The sequence below is a fragment of the Xyrauchen texanus genome, chromosome 23 (assembly GCF_025860055.1).
Source record: "Xyrauchen texanus isolate HMW12.3.18 chromosome 23, RBS_HiC_50CHRs, whole genome shotgun sequence".
Classification (NCBI taxonomy): Eukaryota; Metazoa; Chordata; class Actinopteri; order Cypriniformes; family Catostomidae; genus Xyrauchen; species Xyrauchen texanus.
The window spans coordinates 30,138,833-30,155,175 of NC_068298.1; the positions used below are offsets into that span (position 1 = coordinate 30,138,833).

The 16,343-nt window shown below is 37.7% G+C and overlaps 1 protein-coding gene across 8 annotated transcripts in view; it reads right to left on the bottom strand.

The window, feature by feature from the left end:
- Positions 1 to 16,343, bottom strand: part of LOC127663017 (prominin-1-A) — a 105,113-nt gene that overhangs the window by 42,279 nt on the left and 46,491 nt on the right. For 6 of the 8 annotated variants that reach the window (XM_052154404.1, XM_052154397.1, XM_052154399.1 and 3 more), the window contains exons 2-3: positions 4,683 to 4,741; positions 1,768 to 1,794 (exon numbers count right to left, since the gene is read on the bottom strand). In XM_052154404.1, the coding sequence (XP_052010364.1) occupies positions 1,768 to 1,794; positions 4,683 to 4,741 (86 nt within the window). The remainder of the gene's footprint in view (positions 1 to 1,767; positions 1,795 to 4,682; positions 4,742 to 16,343) is intronic. The other 2 variants (XM_052154401.1, XM_052154403.1) reach the window with 1 other exon arrangement.

Sequence of the window (16,343 nt, forward strand, 5' to 3'; positions counted from 1 at the left end):
TTAATAGTAGGTTATCATCAACAGTTTTTAAAAAGACTCCAAAAACCAAAACACCAAATATATTTAAAGGGGTCATGACATGCATATTGTATTAATCTACTAGGTACCCTTATAATATTAGTAAACATTTTTGCACAAAATATATACATTTATAGTACAATGATCTCTCATATGTTAAAAGATCATGGAAAATGTAATCCCTCGTGTCATGACCCCTTTCAATGTAATGAGCTGCAAAATATTTTTAAAGTTCATAATTTAAATGTGTTTTAAAAACAAAATGCCTAATAAATTGACAAAAAAAATTAAAATAGTCGTGCAAAGCTTTTGGTAGAAGAAGCTTATTTTGCACTCCTTGCATGTAAAGCACATATGCTTGACTCAAAAGCCTTCCAGGAAAAGGCCTTAGAAATGGGAGAAATTAAACCATTTGCCGCAAAATTTCCATACTATGTGTAACATGGAGGAATAATGTTTAAAGTTATTTCCACATGGTGCCATCAAATCCATTTGCACACGTCCTGTGGCATTATAGACACTTCTGAATGAACAGGGCTCTCTTCAGGCCAGCCTGAGGATAAACTTAATCCGTTGAATAAACCAGAGGCTTTGTCTGTCACTAAGTACCCTCGGTTTCTCTCAAGGGTAGAGCTTTTCCATATTTAAATTTTTCTAACAGTGTTTCTTTAAAGCTCATTTCCTCTTATGCCTACGTGGGCCAGGAGTAAAAGTCGTTTTGATGATGGCAGTAAAGCTTACCAGCTAATAGAGGTGGGGGAATAAATCCATATTTCAAAGTATTCTGATATTTTACTTCATGATCCTGTATTGATATTTTAAAGCCAATAATTTATATTTTTATTTATATTTGTCATATAAATATTTTTGGGGAAAAATGATATTGACCACCTCCAACCAAGTGCGTGAGAAAAGGAAATGAACACTATTCTATTCAACCAAAATATAAACAAAAATGAGGTCTAAAATGTATTAATTTGTAAAGATGTTGCAAACATAAATCTTGCCTACAGGATGTATATTTTAAAAAACATTTAAGTAAAAAATACTGATCAACAAAAGGATTTACATATTGGGCATATTGGGATTTACATGAAGCATAGGACTTTGGGAATGAGGTTATTGACCATTCTCTTGAGGGCACTATGAGCGGTCATTCACTTTTATTGACCCTCTGCTGAGCTTCTCTTATCAGCACATTCAAGCTTTAGACAGGCTCATCTATGACATCATCCTCACAAGCACAATTGCACTTTTCTTACAGGGTCATGTCTGTAGACTGGCTGAGCTAAAAATGGCAGATAACTTAAGACTAGGGGTGTACTTGGAAGATAAATCGTCCCAGGATTTTACTTAGAAAGTGGCCCAAACTTTGTTGAGCGTGGGGTCTCTTTTCTGCGTATAGCTGCCCCCTTAGGCATAATAGCAGGGCCGTTTTGTGGCCCATTCTGCAAAACGCGGCGGCTCATTTCAGCTTATGAGCCCATTTGGCCCATTTTGTGGCCGGCCCATCGGCCCGCCCGGTTCTCCCGATGGCCAGTCCGCTCCTGATCGGCCCCAAAACATGAACGACACAACAACAACCAGTAACTGTGTCAACAAAAGTCTAGACTGGAGTATAACATACAAACAAACTTCTGAACAGAATGAGTGCAGGGCTGGGCTTTGTAAGGGTTAGGTGTCACTAAGGAATGAGGAGGGTCAGTCTTGGGTCAGGCTTGGCTCTTTACAGTAGTGCACACATATTACCTGTAGCGTCAGAACAATGTTTTCTGGCTGATCGGTGCCAGATGATGATAGTCATGCAGAAAAGCAAAAATATAAGAAACATAAAACAGAACAGATGGTAAGCAATATCAAATAAACAGTCAAATAAATGGCAAATAAAAGCATCTTAAGAACTAAGAAGACATGCCATCTGCAATGGGCACAGGACCCATTTTGACAGTCCCAGGGTTTGAGGGAATCATGGATTTGGCTGACAGTGACTGCCACATCCAGATCTTCATATTCTTAAGTGTAACAAGAGCAAAATGGAACAGAACTAAAAGGAATGAGTGAATATGATAATATGGGATTATAGTGAACGACCAATATATTGCCTTATTGCCAGATGATACAGATTATCACAAGTGGTCATTCTGCCTTGTGTCAGTTCCTACCGACGGCCTTGTCAAAAGACTGTACATATATTATCAATAATCGAATAATTTTTGGGAAATATTGTCTAAAATAAAACCACGCAAAAAAATCTTAATGGTCCTAAATGTACATAGGTTTCATTGTCTTTATGCAAAATATTATATAATATAATTTAATAATATATATATATATATATATATATATATATATATATATATATATATATATATATATATATATATATATATGTAGAGTTTTATTGGATTAGGGGTTAAAGGGATAGTTCAACCCAAAATGAAAATTCTCTCATTATTTACTCACCCTCATGATTTCCCAGGTGTGTATTACTTTTTTCTTCAGCAAAACACATTTGAAGAAAAATAGAAAAATAGAATCTCAGTAGGCCAATAAAATGCAAGTTGATGCATAAACGTCATTGATACGACTCCAGCAGTTAATGTCTTCTAAAGCAAAATGATCGCTTTTGGTGTGAAAAAGATAAATATTGAAGTACTTTTCCATAATCCATCGCTTCCGGTAAGATTCACGAGAGGGTGGAGTTCAAGCTTTCTCTCATGTGACGTATTGGCATTGCCATGATACAGATGTAATCTCACGTTTGCCTCTCAGCTGAGACATCCAGGATGAGCACACAAATGCACCATTGTGAGCAAAAAACAGATAAATACAGATCTAAACCAAAATCAACCAAGCTACTGTACAGCATTCCTCCTTCTCACTTGTAAACAGCGCTGCACTTCCATGTGTTTCGCATATGGTCAGTTCTCGCGTGTTTCAAATGCCAATGCAATTACGTCACACACGCATAGCGCTGCTCACCAGAGGGATTATGCAGAGTTAAAAAAGTACTTAAATTTTTTTTTTTCACACCAAAAGTGATCATATTGCATTAGAAGACATTCATTTAAACGCTGGATTCATATCAATGACATATATGCTGTCTCTCTTTTCTTTTTGGAGCTTCAAAAGTCAAATCACCATACATTTGTATTTTATTGACCTACTGAGCTAAAATATTTTTTAAATTTTCCTCAAATGTGTTCTGGTGAAGAAAGAAAGTCACAAAAGTGAGTAAATGATGAGAGAATTTTTATTTTTTGGTGAACTATCCCTTTAAATATGACCAGGACATTTTCTTGACAGGTTTTGTGAATCATCCCATTGGTTGGTCAAACAGATAGTACTACCCCAAATTCATGCAATAGATCCATTGTCAATTGTAGGAGAATGTACATAACAGATCCATCTGTTGGTGACAGTTGTGTCACCACATACTAAACCCATTCCACCAGCACAATTGAATACGGTTAGCTTACTGTGCCAAGAATTTGGGGCAGAGAACGGCTTATATCTTGCTGTGCCGAACCATGCTCATATGGAAATGCTACTGTAAATGTTCTGTAGCATGCTCCGAACCATTCAGCCTGATGGTGGAAAAGTGGCTAAAGAGGCCCCACCCACATGTGAAAAAAAATCCTGGTAACCCATAGCTACCCATTCATTCCTATGAAAAACTAATAGGGAGAAGCCTCACCAATTGCCTGCCAATTGAAATAAAAAGAAGCCAAATCAAGACTGCTGTGACAGCAATCAATTTGTGGAGAAGATGTGAAAAGACACATACGAAACCCCACAACATGTGTTTGTCTGCAGACGACTTGTTATCACAGGTAAAAATAGATAAATTATCAAATGGATGATTAAATGTCACAAAATCATGCTGAAAAAAGCAGAAGAATTCAGAGCACCCTACTATGAGACTGTGATCAAACTGTACTGTTTCTGAAAGAATACCAACTTTTTGGCATGTTTTTCAAATAAAAAAGCCAAAATTAATTGTATAATTCACCCCATTTTCCTCATAGGAATGAATGAGTAACTATGGTAACCAGGATTTATTTCCCCCCTGCTAAACCACGGCCCCAGTGTATGAAACATATGACATCGAAAAAATGACACACATCACCTTTGATTATATAAACAGTATGAACTATGGGGCAACATGATTGATATCTAGATACCAGTGTTGGCATAGGCCTTTAAGAACCACTATATAATGACTTATTTGTCTGTTTTCTGAGAAGTATGTGAATCTTCAAGCTCACATTCCACCATTTCCTCTCAACAACATAAGAAATGTTGGTGAAACTGAGCTTCATGAATAAAATGTGTCCCATGTGTTTCTTCTTTCCCAGAAGCAGGATGTTGAAACATCAAAGGAAGAGCTATAGTTTAATTGAACCCTGTTATTAAAAAAGCAACAAATAGTTTCTTCCCATATTTACTACAGAGTCTAATGCCAAAAGCAATTAACAACTCTTTCAGAATAAGCCCTTCATGCGGAAGGCTCCCTCTTCGGCTTTCAAAGGCAATTAAAATATTGCTTTATAATGTGTTGTGTTGAGATCAGATGTGTTGAGACAACGTCCTCACAACTTATCTGCAGTGGAGGAACATGTAATTGCAAGGAAGTTCAGGTAGTCGTAGTCACATACACTTACCTTCTGGTACTCAGATTGTATGGCCCCAAATTTATCCTTCGCCACTCTTATGACGAGATCTGCAATGACAGGGGAAAACATAGTCAGCATGCAGCAGCCTCATACAGTACTGCCACGTCAGAACAGGCTACATAATGTGGTTCAACAGCCAGTCAAAAAACACCAACAACGAGCCCGCTGTGGATAGGCAGAGCGCTTCATCAAAGCGTGTTGCCTCCGGCTACCTCCAGTTCCACAATTACCACAATCTTGAGAGAAAATATTAGCTGTCTTCATACAAAGAGACATCACAAAATATTTTTGGGGAATGTCTGCGCAACGTTTAGTTTGGTATGTGAACTTGTCCTTGGACATTCTCTATGAATGTGCTGCTAAAAGTTGCTTTATGATGCATTAAACATGGCAATGCTTAGATTATAGTATGTAGCTGTGTAAAATCGAGATTATTCAATGGATGTTAGCATGACTGTATATATCTTGTAACATTTTTGCCACTATATTCACAAATAGAGATGGGGTTCAGCTAGACACAGTAGGGGGATGGACAGGTTATTCATGGAAAAATTAATGGGAAAAATTTGAATGCTCAATATGGCATCTGAAGGAAAGGACATCCAGTAAAAAGAGCCAATTGCATGTCTATTAACTAGTCTAGTCTGAAAATGTAGGTTTTTTTAGCATGATTTGAAAAGCAAAATGACTACCATTATTGCATGATTTTATTGCATATTGATATATGCTATTGAAACATAAAATTAACAAACAGTTTTAGAGATTTTAGTCTTTTCTCATTCAAGTTAGGAGCTGTACCTATATGCCTATTACTTGGAATATAGCACTTGCCTTAAAAGGGACTTTCTTTCATTGAAGCTCCAATGTATCTATATATTCATAAGGACAAGTAAGAGACCACGGGGGAGCAACTACACTCTGTACATCTTAACGGTTGAGCTTTTCCATACCCATAGCATCATATTCTCTGGCATACAAGTAAATCACCTGGATACACCACAAACATCAGGTGCAGTAATGACAAACATCCCAGCACACTGAAGGAACAGCCCCCTGCCCTGAAGCAATTAACAGAAAAACTATTTATCCACAGAATGGGAAAATGTATTTTCCACACAGCAGAGCAAATAAAACAGCAGAATATCAATAATACAATGTGACATTTGATGTAATGCTGTAAATGATGATGCTTAAAGTCAATATGAAAACAAAATTTACCCTATTTATTTTCTTACGACATGCTCCTGGCCTTGTTGTGAACGATTCATCTGTGCACAAGGGGAAAAACATGCTTGTCTTTGTAGATTCATCAAAATGTAATAACTTGCTCCACCACTGAGTCAATTTTGCTTTATCTGCTTATGTCACTAAGTACTCTTAGATTTCAGCCTCTCACCTCCAACCACCAGTCTTACAGAGACAAAATTCATGATCCATTCAATTCTTAATGGATAATATCAACATACATTATTTTCTAGTTGAATAATCTGTTTCATTCTGTTTTCATTTGTTATATTGCAGCAGTAAAATGGGCTACATATTTGTTCAGACTACCTATTCAGACTACTTCTGTTAAATCTAAAGATGCATATAAAGTCTCTATATTTCAGAATTAAAGTTAGATGAATACAGAAACTAGCATGAGACAGACAATTTGTGTCGGCTTTTCCGTCCTCTTGGTGCATTACAGGTGTTTTTAGTTCTCCAGGAAGGGTAGCATAGAGTCAAGTATAATGGTAAAATATTGGATTTTTCTTAAGAATATTACCTCTATTCTGTTAGATGACATATTAAATATGGCTATGGACTACAACTTGCTCAGAGCTCTGTTTTACTGTATTAATCACTGCACAGACACTGTTAGGGATGATATTTTTTGCAATAATATGGTTCTAAAGGAGACTTCCAATGAGTCCTAAAGGCCTTCTCATCTTGAAAGCAATTCAAAGGCAGTAATGGTTAGGGGATTGGATAGCATGTGGGCATGAACAACCATCACCACTTAGTCCCTGGTTGATTAACATGACCTTAATTCAAGGAAATAAGTCTTCATTAAAATTCCCTGAGCACAAGATTGCCTTACTTTTGCATCATACCCAACAATGAGGAATTAATTATAGAGGAAGGAATGGCTTGCTTATATAAATATGGAACTCAACCCCAAGCAAGCTACTCTGATAATCATGTCCAACTTCTTTATGCATTAAAATACCAAATGAAACTGCTTGTTGAGCACAGTTTTTTTCCAGTGTTGAGAAATGTTCTACTGAAACAAGATGTTGGGATGGGACATATCGAAGGGCTCGTCCGTTTTTTAATAGCCGAAATGAATTACGACGCAGCTGTGAAACATGATTTACACTTGCTAATGCTAATCAGAGGCAGGTGGTATCAGAGGGAGGGGATTCAAATTCTAGAAAGCATTTTATTGGACAACATTTTTTAAAATGGATACACCACAAATGCAAGTTGAGTTCTTTTTTTGGTCTGCTTTTCCAGAAAAGAAAGACTTAACATTTTAAATGCGAATTTCTGCAAAAAGTTAGCTTTGTCAACTTCTATAAAGACACATTATATATATGGCCTTAAAGCTCACAGACTGAAATTGTCTTTTTTGATTGAAAGCCACAAAACTCAATTTTGACTTCACAGAGTCTTGAAATTAATTCCTAATTGGTCAATGATTTTTTTTCATTGTTATGTACTGACAGTATATAAATGTGTTGCAGGTTGTCCTTCTGTGAAAGTAAATCTTATATTGCATTCAATTATCGTCAGTTTAATCGTTTTTGCATGTGAAGTGAAGAGCATGTGAAGTTGCACAGAGAGAAAGCGAGAGGGTGAGACTGAAAAGGACAGAGAGATAGATAGAGAGAGAGAGAGAGAGAGAGAGAGAGAGAGAGAGAGAGAGAGAGAGAGATTCAGTGGTCTGTGGACAGATTGGATTGCGGGTATGGATTCAGTGGGGCATAGTCCTCCAGCTGTCTCTTTTAAAAGTCTAATTTTCTACAGTCTCAACAAAAAGAGAGGACAAAAAAGTCAAGGAGTGCGGTGAGGAGAAAAAGATCAGCTTGGAGAGGTGGAACCAGGCAACAGAGAGAGGGTGTGAAATGGAGATCAGTTGATTAGAAAAGAGAGGCGAGGAGAAACAAGGTTGAAGAGTGTCTCTCCATATCCTTCACTGATAGATCCTGCTGTCACATACTGTATTTCTCTTAAACACACTCCATCCAGCCACTGTCTGAAAGAGCCCTACAATCTCCTACAACATGCTTTCACAGACTAGACTAGGGAATTAGGTCCAATCTGCTGATTTTATAGCTGAAGGTCACAGAGTGGATGTACTGTTGGTGAAAGTGGGTATTCCAACTGCTGGATACTGTAATGTTATTGGTTGGCTACTGACGTTAACTGGCCATAGCTCTTGAAAATCTGATTTCACATAGGATGTTTTGCTGGTAAAAATAAGATGTCATTCTAATTTGCCAAGGAATCTTTTTGCTTGCAGTTACAACTGATAATGCTGGAGGGTAGCAGTCGAGCACAATCCATCAATTATATGAACAAGATGAATGATTATGAAAGCATGAATAAATCTCACTTAGAATATCAACCATTTCTGCCATGATTTTCCATGCATCATTTGTGGTAGTAGCTTTTCTGATATTGGATTAGAAATATTTGAAAATGTCTTACCCTAACCCTTACCTAGCCCCCAATACTAGCCCTATTCTTCTCCGGACAAAATTTCAGGAAGTAACTTGCCCAGCAATGTTTGTGCAATGGACATGAATGTTACCTCAAATTGTGTGGATAATTGTGGAGAGGTGTGCAATGAAAAAAAAATAAGCAGAAAAATCCAAAAGACTTAACAGTATGTTTACACACACTAATTATAGTCAATCCAAATAATACAACCCGATAGCAGTACAGTTTGCATGAACCCTAAACTTTGCATTCTAATGCAAATATTTGTTTACATGTGTATTACATGTATTCTGAACAGAATACAGCCTGAAGAAGCGGAAAAAAGAAAGAGAAAGCCACCGAGAGCATGGCCCCAAAGATGGTAATTACTAAAAATATGCCTGAAAAGCTTTTTTTTTCTATGATACTCACTTTACACAGCAAATGAAGAGAATTAGAAGCAGCATCCCAACATCCTGTCTGGCTTAACCATTTAGCTTCATACCATTTCCTCTTCCAATAACCTGGTATTTCAGGATGATTGTATGAAGTAAAGATTGGTGTGAGAGAGTTGCCCTTAAGGAGTTTACAGATGTGGAATGGAAACATTTTTTTTGCTTTATGTGATGTCTTGAAAAAACATATGAGCTCTGCAAAATATGCAGTGCAAGCCCCCATACCCTTAATAATGTGTTACCATTACTTTGTATAAATTAGGTTCCTGTGGCAAGTATCATGACATTTCCAATCAATTTGGTATTCATAAAAGAAACTGGAAGAAACTGTCATGGAGTCGGCTGGTGCGGGTCCTGATGCTGCGATACCGCCTGCCTGATGGTAGCAGTGAGAGCTGGCTTGGGTGCCTGGAGTCTCTGATGTTCCTCCAAGCTTTTTTCACACACCGCTTGGTATATATATGTCCTGGAGGGTGGGAAGCTCACCTCTGATGGTGTGTTAGACAGTTCGCAACACCATTTGCAGGGTTTAGCAGTTGAAGGCAGTGCTGTTGCTGTACCAGGAAGTGATGCAGCCAGTCAGGATGCTCTCTACAGTACTGGTGTAGAACCATGTGAGGATGTGGTGGTTCATTCATTCCAAACTTCCTCAGCCGTCTCAGGAAGAAGAGGTGCTGGTGAGCCTTCTTCACAACGGCCTCAGTGTGGATGGACCATGTGAGTTCCTCAGTGATGTGAACACAGAGGAACTTGAAGCTACTGACTCTCTCCACTATCAGTCGGATTATTAACGGATGATTAGGTTGCATGTAAATGTAGCCATTTAAAGGGATCAGAGAGATATCTCAGGATCAGAATATCACAAAAACTTGAGGATGCGCTCTTTTGACTCGGGCCAACAAGCAGCCATAGCAACCAGCCACAACCACCCTATGTAATCATGTTGCAACATACACAGACTTATCTCAGAACCAATATATCATACTGACATAGGGGTGGATTATTTTGACTATGCTGAGGCCCTTGTGGGGACCATGAGGCCTCTTCTGGGGCCCATGACATTTCTTGGCACCAGAATGTCATAGATATATGGGGGTGGGCTCTTTTGACTCAGTTTTGCAACAGCAAGCAACAATCACTTTTTCTACACTTTACAACATTGTTCCGTCACTGGACATGCATACATCACATCATCAACAGTCACAGTTGCTCATGTTGCTGGAATTCGCCAACTCTCACTGAAAAGAAATGATTTCTGTTCACTTAGTGCAAATTCTGTGAATTTCTGCAAATCACTGTATGTGTGAATGGCCTTTAGGATCACCTTTGACTCTTTGGACCTTATCACATTGTGAATCTGAAGGAACCCTGATAATTACAGTTCTGAGAAGCTACTTTTTTTAGTACTAAATCTCCATCCATTCATTTATTTATTTATTCATTCTTGATGCAGTGGCACTCAGAAAGTGTTGAAAGACTTAATAGACAGGCAAAACAAACTGTGCTGTCAGTTCCTCAGCCCTGATCTATTTTCTGATGGTACTCTGTTAGTACCTCTCCTTCTTTCCCACTCACGCTCTCTCTGTCCTGGTTTGATTAGTTGTCATTTAGCAGGAAGTAAACAGACTCCAGGCTCAGAAGTAAACAAGAGAGGTCAAGGGCTGAGCGACTCAGGATAATAGCGCACACCTCCACATCCACACTTAGTGGACACTAGTTGTCACTTAATTTCTAGGGACTTACTTGCGGGGCACTTTGGTGATGGAATAAGCCTTTGAACATTTGGGGTTGAACTATTCGTTAACACTTTATAATAACTACATGTTATAAAGTATTTTTAAAGCATTAGTTTATAGTCAATTGATCATTTATAAGCTATTGCTCTTACATTAATAAGCTACATACAAATAGTTTGTTATTTGTTTATATTCACTGTAGCAAATGATTCATTATTGTTTAATAAGTTCATTTATAGGCAGTTTGATGTTTTTTAACAAGAACAAGGGATGAATTCATAGTAAATAAATTAAATATGTAATTAATTGCATTTACATTTAAATGTAATTAATGTATTTATTACTGTTTTAGTAACACTTACTATTAAAGCAATTATTATTTAATATATACTGTAGGTCGTAATGCATTGACTAATTGCTAACTAAGTGTGTATATGCCTAATTAAACATTAATTAATGATCCATTACTCTGAAAACTCCACAGCATCTCAATCACACAGGCACAAAACAGAAACAAAGAAAGAGAGACAACACAAAAGTACAGGAAAATAGTAAGAGAGGAAAATCCAGTTTATTAAAAGAGGTCCTCTAATTGCTGAAAAGCCACTTTACCATTTCCATCCTCTTAAGCTTTATGAGAAGACATGTTCTCATTATTGCCAATTAAAAATCCTGTTACTTCATTTTCACCAGTGGAACTACTATAAATATTTCATTAAATTTAATCAGATTCCAGAAGGAAAGTCCAAAAATCCAGCTTTAGTCTGTGCGCATGCTCTGGAAACAGCCAGCATGTCACTGGTCACATGAAAAAAAAATAAAGAAATAGGAAAGTGTAACGTTATATTATTGACTTTAAAGGTGCAATATGTAACAATTTTCATGTAATATTTGCCCTTTTTTCTCTCCAATGTGTGAACGGCTTGTAACACGACTGATTTTCATGTGAAGGGAGCGGGTCACTTTTGCCGGAAAAATCCAATGGATATGACGTTTATGCACACTCCCGAGAGCCTTGCCTCAGTGCTTCTCATCCGCTATTCAACAGAGACATCAGTCTGCAACACTAGTTAACGTTATCTTAGAGATGTAATCCAGCAAACGTCCAGCTCCCAGCACAACACAGACTGAATGAATCCTGTCTGGCTAAGCGGGAACGTGATCATGGTCGAGCAAAAACTAGAGTGAACATCGGCAGGGCATTTGATTACTTGTTGCTGTTCTTCTTATTGGCAGGTAAACTTACATAACTGCAAAGCATGTGAAATATAGTGCCATAAGGATTGTTCTGTATAATTTGAGCTGAACTACAATAACACATGAAATGAATGCTAGACAGTGTTCAAGATAATGCAAAAAGCTTCATTCATCAGTGTGATATAACTTGGTTATACAGAAAATATATACAATCAATTATTATAAAACAATAGCACATCGATATATCAAAATGACAGTTGTGAAGGAATCACATCAATACTGAATTGTGTCAACATATTTATAATGTACAGTCTATTTTATATCCAGCTACTGTCATCATCCACCAAATTTAGCTAACAGCTATTGATAAAGCTGGCTAGCTAGCTAACACCAACATAGGCTTCGTATAAATGCAAAGAAAAGTGATTACTTCAAACTAGTCTTGCATAGTCAGAACTATATCCACACTTTGTTTTAGCCCTGTTCCAGCACTGGAGAGTCAAATATAATATACAGTCTCTAAGTTTGTAGCAACTGTGTAATTTTAATTATGCTACCACATCTGTCAGCATGATGCCGGTGAATCACATAGTCTCTTTGATTTGACGTTACGTCATTGTTTTGGTCAATGCTCGTGTCCCTATGGAGTGTGTGCACGAGCACGAGGAACAAGTTGCTGGTTGCAGTTCACTTAACAGCCACAGGTGTCATTAATAACAAGGGTTTCTGAATCTTACATACTGCACCTTTAAATGACACAATAAAAATTCAGTGCCTATTAAACTTCCTTACTATGAAAATGTCCTTACTATGCGGCTGAAGTGTACAAGCTGTACATGTTACTTTTCTCAGCACTGGGCTGGATGGAACAATAACAGTAGTTTGTGGTTACTGAACAGGGCATTTTACATTTTACATTTACATTTATGCATTTGGCAGACGCTTTTATCCAAAGCGAATTACAGTGCACTTATTACAGGGACAATCCCCCCGGAGCAACCTGGAGTTAAGTGCCTTGCTCAAGGGCCCAAAGTGGCATCTTGGTGGTGCTGGGGCTTGAACCCCTGACCTTCTGGTCAGTAACCCTGAGCCTCAACCACTGAGCCACCACTGCCCATTTTATGTAATAATTTTCCAGAGATTGCAGGGGCGGATTTGTATCTCAGGTACCAATCATTGTAGTAAAAATATACAAGCACAGTATTTAATGTACAAATGTCTGCAGTATGACAAAAACACATTTACAAGACCAACGGAAGATTTAGTGACAACAGTACTAACGAAAGTGCGAAAATCTCACACTTGCCCCAGGCCAGCTGGCCATACTTACTGTTGAACCATGTTAATAAATGTTTAATTAGGCATACATAGTTCTCGCAGTGGTGGCTCAGCAGTTAAGGCTTTAGGTTACTGACCAGAAGGTCAGAGGTTCAAGCCCCAGCACCGCCAAGATGCCACTGTTGGGACCTTGAGCAAGGCCCTTGACCCTATCTGCTCCCTATCCGTATCATGGCTGACCCTGCGCTTAGACCCCAGCTTAGCTGGGATATGTGAAAAAAAGAATTTCATTGTATAAATGCAAAATGTATAATGTGTGACAAAATAACAGCTTCTTATTATTATTTATAAAGTGTTAACAACTATTCCTTTGAAAGATAAATATCCACATTAGTATCCATTGAATTCATACAACCGAGTGGCTTTGGCAGTTCGTTCCACTTAAAAACTCCCCAGATGCCTTCCGACATGGGTGCGGACATAGATCTGTTTTGAAGGTGTTGAGCTGACAGCTGTGCTCTAGTGAATGCGGAATAAATATGTTTGTGTGTCTGTTGGTATCATTCAGTTGCAAACCAGCAGAAGGTAGTGCAAAGGTGCAGGGTTGTTCTGAATATATGTAAGAGATGTGTTTACAAAAGGTGTTTAAATGCAACACGAAATCTGGGATATGGCAAAAATCTACATGGCAATCGGTTTATGCTTCAACCGTTTATGACCTTACCCTGATAAAGGACAGCCATATAAGGCATTTAAATGACCTTGCATGTTGTTGGCTTATAAAGCATAATAGGTGTAAGATTGTCCATGTAAACACTTTCATTCTGTTTAGAGCAAGCTACCTACAGTAAATTTCTGAGGTTTGTAACATTACAGCAAGTATATTTCTGGCCTTACACAAACTGGTTCAATTTGTGTCCTGGACAAATTGGGGCATCTTGTCTGACACAGGTACATTATGTAACTTTATTAATTCTAGTCTTGTAACGGCATGCAAGATATTCCTACATCGTGGCAAACTTGTCTTTGATGCTGCCATTTTGCCTTGATCCCACATGACACTCGTTCCTTCCTCCTCTCATCCTCCCAGCAGGACGCACTCTCTTAGTCCCTGCTTTTGTGATGTATCTCAGCAAGTGTAGTAGAAAGGAGCTTTTCATAAGTATGCCACTTTATTTCCCAGGGAAAAACCCACCGTATCTTCATAAATATTTCATCATGATATCTCTCCAAGGTGGCGGTGCAGATAAGATGCCTTGTATAAATTTTTAAGCTGCATCACCTCACATTATCATAGCACGCCAGAGACTTAAAAGTTGCTAAGGGTTTTTACATCTCATCAATTAGACATATGAATAATATCTGTCAAGAAAAAGCCAGTGATGACAAATGCTCTTTCGGGGCATTAGTCCTCTAAAAATGTGCCTGGGTTGATGGAATGAATGGTATGTTAGCCAGTTACACTAATCCCAAAACGTTAAGATCAGTCTGATGCCAGGAACACACTAGAAATTTTAAATACTAACTCAGCTAATGTTTAAATTATTATCAAGCTGCAGGAAATGTGCTTCACTGAAAGCAGACTGCTAAATAACAACTGTAAATTCTGCCTCTATGAGTCATTCAGCTGTTCTCTGTGCTTCTGAGTAAATGTATTGATTAGCAATGGCTATTAATTGTCTGAATTGAATTGGAGGTCAGGGACAGGGTGCTGTTAACTATGCACAGCAGTGGAAGATGAATGTTTGGGTATTTGTACATGTTTGCACAGCTTTAAATAGCACAAGCAGCTTACATGACAAATAAACAATTTGTCATATTCTAACAACTTTGCAAGCATTATTAGTGGCATTAATGTTAATAAAGTGGAGGAAATTCAGAATCATTCTTGTAGAAAGGGGCAGACAAGTAAGAATGACCTAAAAGTTTGCAAAGCCACTAAAGATTCCTGAGAGGCATTCTGAAGATTCTTGTGTGGGTCGAAACCTTAACCACATGAGTACTTATTAAATATATTTTTTGGAACAGTAAGTAAGTGTGCAAGCTCTTTTCTGATTTGGGCATTGCTGTTATTACCAAGTTTATAAAGCTTACAGACACCCTGGATAACATAAATGCATGAATAAGAGGATTATTCTTTAAAAAGTACATATTAGAGACACATTTCCAAGGGCATCCTTCATTTCGCACTTGTATCCTGTTTGCAGAGCCAAAAGCCTCAGGGAGAAGCGCAGTGAGCTAGCGCTGCCAGACGTCTCATACAAACAAAGCTATTGGTGCTAAGCAACCAGCCTGAGGCCTATAGAAGCTGGCTAAACATGTTGTAACAACTATATTAAATCATAAATGAAAAGAGACTCAGCTCAATGTGTTGAACTTATTCAAAGATATGGTTGAATTTTCAAAGATATTTTTCTTTTGGGTTATGAGACCTTATAGACCTCATAAATGTATCAAAATAATGAATAATTCTAGTTATTGGTCAGTTCTGCGGTGCAAGGCAAGTGTTCTGCGACTGCTATGTGTCCTTGAATAATGTATAACTTGCAGGGAAGGCCAGTACTTTTAAGACATGTTACGAGCCTTTCATAATAAAACAGATTTTTGTTCTAATTTTTTGAAAATTAATCAGAGATGTCATCATGGCATGGGTGGCAAGGAAAGACTAAATATACTTAAATTAAGCAAACAGTATTTTAATGCTTCACTGTTGTTATGTAAATTGTTTGTTTGTTTGTGTAGATTCTCACTTTAAGGAAAATATTCAAATGGTCAGACTTTTAAATTTTTATACATTTTCTTTCAGGGAACCCCTGACATCCATACAGTGTTTTTTATCTGTCAAAAGGTCCATATATTCTGAATGTAATATTATTTAAGCACAAAAACTGTACTGCTGTTACTCAGCTTCAAAACTGTTGATGTTATCTTTTAATATTCATATCCAAGTGCTCTCGACTGATGCAATCTTGATAAAATATTTTAATCTTTTGGTTGAAGATCCCTCAGACCCCACTACTTTGGCTGTCTCTATGCCCCCAATGTCCTCATCCCTGCCCAGTTTTGAAGAGACTATTTTAACTGTTTAGGAAATACTTTTTAGTAATCTGTGTATAGGGAGAAACCCTGAACAAACAAACCTGCCATGTTTGCTTTCAGATATTCTCTACATAGATATCAGAGGTCATTAGAGCCTAATGATGTGTTTTATATACACTCACCTAAAGGATTATTAGGAACACCTGTTCAATTTCACATTAATGCAATTATCTAATCAACCAATCACATGGCAGTTG